This window comes from Prunus persica, chromosome G3 (assembly GCF_000346465.2).
Source record: "Prunus persica cultivar Lovell chromosome G3, Prunus_persica_NCBIv2, whole genome shotgun sequence".
NCBI lineage: Eukaryota > Viridiplantae > Streptophyta > Magnoliopsida > Rosales > Rosaceae > Prunus > Prunus persica.
Window position 1 is genome coordinate 22682573 of NC_034011.1, and position 7554 is coordinate 22690126.

Genomic DNA, 7554 nt, shown 5'->3' on the forward strand with positions numbered 1-7554 from the left:
GAGAAGACCAGCACTGCTGAACTTGCTCTAATAGATCCGGTGCTTAAAACCTTAATCAACCGTTAAACCCAAGAAAGAACCCAACTAATTTTTGCTTTTCAAATTCATTCTCATTACGCGCCTTCTGCTTTCTCTCTCAGGTACACTCTCTGCAACTATTGTGATTTTCTTTTTCATTACAAATATAATCGACAGAAAATAGTTTTCCTTCAATCTTCTGTGGCTCTTGTTGTATTTCTCTCTTTACTTTATATGAATTTTACTGAAAAAGATTGGATTTTTCCTTGAAAAATAGACCGCATAAAAATTGGGTATGTTAGGGTTTCTTTGGATGAGATTGAATTGCTATCTTCAAGTTTCTTGAGGATGGAATGAACCCTTCTATTTCTTTTGTGTGCCCTCTTGGTGTGTGATTAGATTCGTCTAAAGAATATGAACGGAAAGGCGATGAACCAAAAAGGGGAAAATTTTGAACCCAATCCTATATCTTTATGTACGGATAATCCAGATGGAAAGATTTATGAGAAGAAGAAGAAGAAATGGAATAAGAAGAAAGGGAAGTTAGCTAAGACGTCTGATCTCCCATGTGATGGTGACAAGAAACTTCCCATCTGCTCCCGTGATGGGTTTCCTGATCATACCCAGAAATGTTCATCAGTTGGTATTCAGAATTCTAATAACTGTTCAAAGATGAGCAACCATGGGTCTGATGAAGTAAGAAATGATAGTTTTCTTGAGGATCTTCAGGCCAGCCACCCCTCTGCTGTACTTCATTGCAGCAAGGTCGAACTTGAAGATTCTAATGGCAGTGTTTGTGAAGATAACAAGACTGGTAGTGGCAGATCCTGCGCCCACGATGGAAAAGAAAATAGATTTTTTGTAAAGAAGTGGCAGAAGAGGCAGCGTACTGCTAGGGATCAACAAAGGCACTGGGTCAAGGAACAACCAAGTTACAGATATCCAGCTGTAGAGAATAGTGTCTGGGTTGAACATGGTAATAGTTTGGAAGCTAATGCATTGGTTTTTTCTGGGCACAACAGTGGTGCTTATGGGAGAATGCCCCGGAGAGTATTGGGTGAAGCACCACAATGGGTTGCTTCTCAACAGAGGTTGAATTGCAATGGGAAAAAAGGACTTGGAAATTGTAGAGCAAACTTCTTTGGGTTGCATGATAAGTTTGTTTCATATCAAAAAGAATTTTCACAGGTTCCTTTTGGCATGCACCATTACAAGAATAGAGATACAGCCAAAAGAATGTTTTACAATAATCACCATGTTGCAAGTCATGGATATGAACTATGTTTGAACTCATCCTTTGTGTATTCTAAAATATCTACTCAAGGTGTGATAAATGGCAGTCAACCACATCAATTCATGAAGATTCCAATCATGGAACATAATTCAGGTAGGTGTTTATATTCTCCTTTGGACGGTAGACAATACTCAGAGTTTGGATATCATAGTGATCATAAGTTTAGGAAAGATGTTACTACTGGAGCAAGTTCTAAGAAGTGGAAACCTGTTGGTACAAAAGAGTCCAGGCCAATGGAGGGGATTTGCTCTGCTGCTACTTGCAATGCTTCAAATCTTGACCTACCAGTTTTAAGCAAGGGGTTGGGTAATATCCATCCAGAGGGAAGTTCAATTCCTTCTCCTTCATCTGATACATTTTCTGAAACTAAAGGCACAAACTCAATATCTAGCCATCAATTGCCTTCGGCTTATTATGAGCACCCAACATTTCATAAGTCCACTGCAGAAGTAGAAGATCAGAAAATTGAAAGTAATGGTTATGAAGCAAATGGTATAAGACCAAAGGACACCGTTGAGTTCCTAATTGGTTCACAAACGGCAGTGGAAGCTCTAAATGATTCTTACAGAATGCAATTAGCATCTGAGGTTGTTCACCTTACAATGGGGTGTCCACTTGCAGAGTTTGAAAGATTCATCCACTGCGCTGCTCCTGTTATTGCTTCTTCATACGAACATAAAAAATGTTCTGCTTGTTTGGACGATCAGCTGTCTCATAGTTTCCTATGCAAGCACCAGATACCAAACTTATCACTTCGCACTGTTTGGAACTGGTATGAGAAACCAGGGAACTATGGATTGGATGTGAAGGCAGATGATTCTAGAAACCTCAATGATTCAGTGTCATTCCATGCCCACTTTGCTCCTTCCCTTTCTGCTGTTCAACTGTTTCGGTCCAACGACCCTGGTTCCAAAACATTAAATTCCACATATTCTGCAGAAGCAGCAGAGCTGAACTATCTTCGGGCAGGGACAGAGAACTTTGATTCGGTCAAGGAGCCTGTTGGTTCTTTTGATTGGTCACCTGATTGTAAGCTCATATTTGAATTTTTTGAATCTGAGCAGCCACATCAGCGAAAGCCTTTCTACAATAAGTATGTTCTTGCAACTCTTTTGACAAGATATGTTGCCTTTTTTTCTTATATTGTTCTATTCATCTTGCAGACAGTAATCAAAATTGGATTGATGCTAACGACATTCATTTACTTCTCTAGCTTTTCACTTTCTGTCTACACTTATGTCAATTTATTCTGGAACCTTGTTCTTGACCTGAGACTGAGGGAGGCTATGTCACAACTTCCAAGTAGATATATAGAAATGTGATTCCTTTTACATTTAAAGCATAAAATAATTATGCAATATGATTGATCTATATTTGAAACAACAAAGAAGAAAGAGTTTCTTAGGCTGTGAGAAATGACCTGATAACCTATAATTTGGTCAAGATTAGAAGCTTGGCAATGAAGTATGCACACAAAGAACTCCAAATGTGTTGGATTTAGTACACTTTTGAGTGCTGATTTAATTTCATGTTTGAAATTCTGTATATTCCCCACTTCTCTTAATTTGTATGTTAATCATTTTTATTTTATTTTATTTGAGATAAAATGTGCAGGTTATTTATACCTGATTTCCTAATTGACTGCAGAATTGTGGAGCTAATTGGTGTTGGAACTTCTAATCATCACATATTTGGTGACCCATCAAAACTAGATTGTCTGAATTTGCATGATTTACATCCTGCCTCTTGGTGAGAATCAATTTTTCTAGCTCATATTTCTGTTTTGATGACTAATTTGAGCATTTGAAGAAAGTTGGGTTAATGTGGATTTCAGGTTTTCGGTGGCCTGGTATCCAATATATCGAATTCCAGAACTAAACTTCCGTGCATCATTCTTGACCTACCACTCACTTGGACATTTTGCACAGAGACCTTTTCCAACTGATGCTTCCAATGAACACACAAGTCGGATTCTCTCCCCTGTGTTAGGATTGCAAAGCTACAACGCACAGGTAAGAAATCGACACTCTTTATCTTTAATGTTCTGTATTTTTTTCAATATCACTTTAATATGTGAGAGTGATGAGCAACATGAATACGGTGAACAGTACATAAAGCTATGCTCTGTGACAGTTTGGAAGTGTGGCAACCCTATAGGATGGGTAGCTGTGACAATAATTTTAAGAGTTTTGCCATATTACTGGGATATTTAGAAATTTACAATCAAGTCTGAGCAAGTCCTAGTATGAGGCCTAGCAGTTACAGAATAAATAAGTTTTCATGCCTAGTCTCTTCACTCTTGCATTAAAAAAATTGAGTTAGGGACCCAAAGTGGACTATACTTCAGAACTCAACTGCTTTTTTTTTCAGCATCAAAGCTAATATGTAGAACTTTCTTGCTGTAATCCTTTGAAGAATGATAATTGTGAGAGATTCTCACTTAGGAAAACTTATTTGGTATTGACACAATTTGTCACAATATATATATTTTTTCTTTTTCTGTTGTAGGGTGAAGGCTGGTTTGATCCCAAAATACCTACAGCTTCTAACAGTGCAGAAATTCTCAAAGAAAGGCTCAGAACATTGGAAGCAAATGCAATACGTTTTGGCAGAGGTTGCGTTTTCAAGGATAAAGTCATGGTGTTCAACAGGCATCCAGATTATGAGTTCTTCAATTCTCGAAAAACACATTATAAATAGTTACATACAAATTAGACCATTTTTCTTGCTGGCTTTTGTGAATTTGGGTTTGCCTCCATTGTAAAGGGTAAAACATAGGGCAAAAGGAGAAAGAACATTGTACTCCTCGGTACTTCTGTTCTGTGTCTTAATTTTGTAGATAACAGGAAAACTTTCTGTAGCTATTGAAATTGATTTGCGATGTTCCTTTTATCATCTTTATTCATATAGTTCCATATAAAGTGTCCAAGTGCCACGGGAGGACTCATCTCCATGGCCTACTTTTTATACCAAGCTTTAACTAAATCTCAAGAAACATGTGAAATCCACGGCTGCAAAAGAAGAGTTGGATGCCTTTCCATATCATTATTGTCATTGTGCCCTCTTTTTGTGGTTTGTAGTTGGGGATATTCTTCAATAAATATTTTAATTAATCTCGATTATTGGATTGTATTCATTAGATGATTAGATTCCTGTCATCTCTTATGACTTGTATTGGTGGAGGTCTAGGGTTAAGAAAACTGCCAGACGGCAGAGACAGAGAGTATATATGTGATTTTGGGGTTTTCTTTTAAGTGAATGGCCTAACCCTTTTTGCAATAAACATGATAAAGCACAGCACTCTGTCCCTTTCTTTCTGATTTTCCTTTTACATGTAGAGATAGAAATCCTTAAATAAATCCTTGCCTTGCCACTTGATTTTTATTAATTACCGTAGACAAAAAGACCAAAAGACAATCTTTCTTTTAATTTTGGTTTAATTCAGGAAAGAAGGGCAAGTGCAGAAACTTGAAAGCTCAAACATTGCCTTGCACCCTACCTGTCCAAAACTTTTACCTTGTTGATAGTATTTTGCTTTAACAATCACAGGTAACGATTTCTTCAACTACCAGAAATCCACGTGGCAGACACCCATTGAATTATATAGACAACAAGCCTCCAAAATCCAACCATCTTTCTGGATCTTGGTAGGGTTAGTAAAGAATCGTTTGCCACCCTTAAATGCTATTAAAATTCGAGATCTTTCGATATTATTGATGAGATCAGTTGCGTGGTTTAAGTCCACGCCTGGCTATAAAGCCTAGAGGAGGAGATAGAAATGTACATGTATAGGTAAAGTTAAACTTACCTCAATATTTAAAGGCAATTTAGACAAACTGGAGAAAACAGTAAAACGAGGACATGTAATTAACCATGTGTTAAATGCTGCCAAAGGTGACTAAGTTCTGCTAAGCGCCAACCAAATAAACAAAAACAGCTGGTGCACTGATATCTAAACTCAGCTTGATTCTTCCTGGGAGGGAGATGCCTTGGAACCTCCTCAATAAACGATGGTGAGAAATTAGAAAACGATATTTAATTTTTCAAAAAAGGAACATCAACATCAGTTGCAGTTTATGTACCAGTTCTTGTAAGATTTTACTGCTCAAATCATCATTGTCAAAACGATCACTAACATGATGAACATCGTTTGATGGTGAGCCAAATCTTATATGCATCAGAAAAATCCTTGTGAAATGGTAATAACAGTATTTTCATATTCTCGGCCAATTATGGTATATCACTCGTGATAACTTTTTCATTTGGCATATCGTAATTGCTCGAGATTAGCAAAATAGTGTTATTCATGTTACACACAAGTGTTTCTCTGTATGCAGAGGGTGATGATTCTCAAATTTGCCTAAAACAATGATCCCAGATTGATTCCATATATAGAAATACATAATCAACCACAAAATGGCCACTTGCAATTTTCTGTGGCATGGCTAGTATGATACATTGTTAACTACATAAAACATGAGAAACCGACAAAACAGAGGAGAAGTAAATGTAGATACAGAATGTTCTGTTTTTTTTTTTTTCCTGCCTCTATTTTGCCACAAGGCACCTACACAATAAACTCACTGCTGCTGTCCTTTCCAAGCAGAGAAGCAAAAGCAAACACGAAACGGAGAATTTTCACGTCAAAAATTTAATGCCCTCTGTTTTCTCTCTGGCTGTGGTGGTTCTTCCTTTCAATCAACCCTTCCATTATGACCTTCTTCTTGTTGTCTCTGCACTCTGCCTCCGACCACTTTCTCACGTTTTCCGGCTTCACATTACTTGCATTATAACGCCCTGGAAAAAAGTAGAGCCAAGTTGATGCGACAAGGATTGCAAAGACCCTGCCCCAAAACACTGTGATCGCAAGGCTTATGAGAAGAAAATATATCCCAGAGTTGAAATCAGAGGAACTCATTTGCGTGTTCTTTGATTTCACTGCAGGGTCTTGTTGGTTTTTTTTGCTCTGTTTCATTGAGTCTGATAAATCTTTGGACAATCTTTTGGATTCTGAAATCGAACTTGAACGTGATATTGATGATGGTGATAATGAACTAGGAGAAGAAGTATGCAACGTCTCCAAATTGGGTTTGGTTTCTTCAACCTTCATCAATTCATCGCTGCCCAAATTCAGAGGTGCTTCACTTTTCACCGAAAAACTTTTTGATCCAAACGAGTCTTGCCTGTAACCTTTTCGATCACGAGCTCTCTTGGCCTGTAAAAATAGCAAAAAAGAAATACTAAAAAAACTTTGTTATAAATCAGAAACAAAACCAACCCAGATATCCATATCTGTCAAAGATTGAGGCTTTAAGATCACTGACCAGAATTGTTTCAAACACAACGGCTTTGATCGCCCGAGAAAACGTTCGGTTTGGACGAGGAGGCATTTTCGTGTTCTCTGACTTGACAGTGCACCCTCTGTCCAAAGACATGGTTTTAGTCGACAAAGAGTTCTCGTTCTTGTTCTCCTTCTTCTCAACAATCCTTACAGCTTTCGACTCGAGCACCATGTCCATGTCCACGACCGGTCGGAAACAGTGCAGAAACTTGGGTTTTGGTTTTGGAACGTTTTTCATTATGTCTGCAAAACTTAAAAGGAAAAAACGGGCTTCGTCTTAAGACGCTAATTAATGGGGTTTGAAGGTTACATATAATGGATATGGTAAGTGTGTTATTAAAGGTTTGGTGAAAACGAGGAAAGAGCAAGAAAAGAAACAGAGACACTCTTCTTCTTCTGTGTTTATTTTGGTGTTTTGGGTGTTCAAGGCCGGCATGGTTTCCTGTTTTTCACATACAAAACAACAAGTGCTCGGTTGGACCTCGGGAGTTTGGGAGTTATATACGAGGGGGGATCTTTTATGCTTATCTTGTTTTCTCTCTCCTGTCCAAATTGAAACATCTGGAGTTCATTTATCAAACACTGTTGCTAAAGTCATCCAAAAAAGTTCAAACTTTTTAGTCGTGTAATGATTTTATAAGCTACATAGCGATCCAAGATTTTGAAGTTTTGTTTTGGTGCTTTTAGTTGGTTTCTTATGGCTATAGGTAATTACACAACACAATTAAGTCTTCATTGAAAGATCATCTTTGCCAAAAATTAGCACAATCAAAAATCATTAAGACATTCAATTGTGATCAACAAAATCGATAATTCCAATAATTCAAGAAAACACAATTTTTTATAGAAATTATTTTTGAAGAAATACTTTTAAAATAGACAATTTGGATTATAAAAATAC

At 37.4% G+C, this 7554-nt stretch overlaps 2 protein-coding genes across 2 annotated transcripts; one reads left to right on the plus strand and one right to left on the minus strand.

The window, feature by feature from the left end:
• Positions 67-4227, plus strand: LOC18781660. Its single transcript, XM_020558859.1, has 5 exons — positions 67-140; positions 418-2405; positions 2960-3061; positions 3147-3324; positions 3821-4227. Exons 2-5 carry the CDS (start codon positions 433-435, stop codon positions 4010-4012), a joined length of 2445 nt encoding a protein of 814 aa, XP_020414448.1. The 5' UTR covers positions 67-140; positions 418-432; the 3' UTR covers positions 4013-4227.
• Positions 5668-7196, minus strand: LOC18783989. The gene is made up of 2 exons (XM_007217117.2): positions 6637-7196; positions 5668-6527 (listed from the first exon to the last, which is right to left on the minus strand). Exons 1-2 carry the CDS (start codon positions 6889-6891, stop codon positions 5964-5966), a joined length of 819 nt encoding a protein of 272 aa, XP_007217179.2. The 5' UTR covers positions 6892-7196; the 3' UTR covers positions 5668-5963.

Excerpts from the sequence above, each read along its gene's own strand:
- LOC18781660 (XM_020558859.1), top strand. The coding sequence starts at position 433 with ATGAACGGAAAGGCGATGAACCAAAAAGGGGAAAATTTTGAACCCAAT. Across the intron at positions 3,062-3,146 it reads GATTTACATCCTGCCTCTTG|GTTTTCGGTGGCCTGGTATC; the intron begins GTGAGAATCAAT and ends TGTGGATTTCAG. Across the intron at positions 3,325-3,820 it reads TGCAAAGCTACAACGCACAG|GGTGAAGGCTGGTTTGATCC; the intron begins GTAAGAAATCGA and ends TTTCTGTTGTAG.
- LOC18783989 (XM_007217117.2), bottom strand. The coding sequence starts at position 6,891 with ATGAAAAACGTTCCAAAACCAAAACCCAAGTTTCTGCACTGTTTCCGA. Across the intron at positions 6,528-6,636 it reads TTGTGTTTGAAACAATTCTG|GCCAAGAGAGCTCGTGATCG; the intron begins GTCAGTGATCTT and ends CTATTTTTACAG.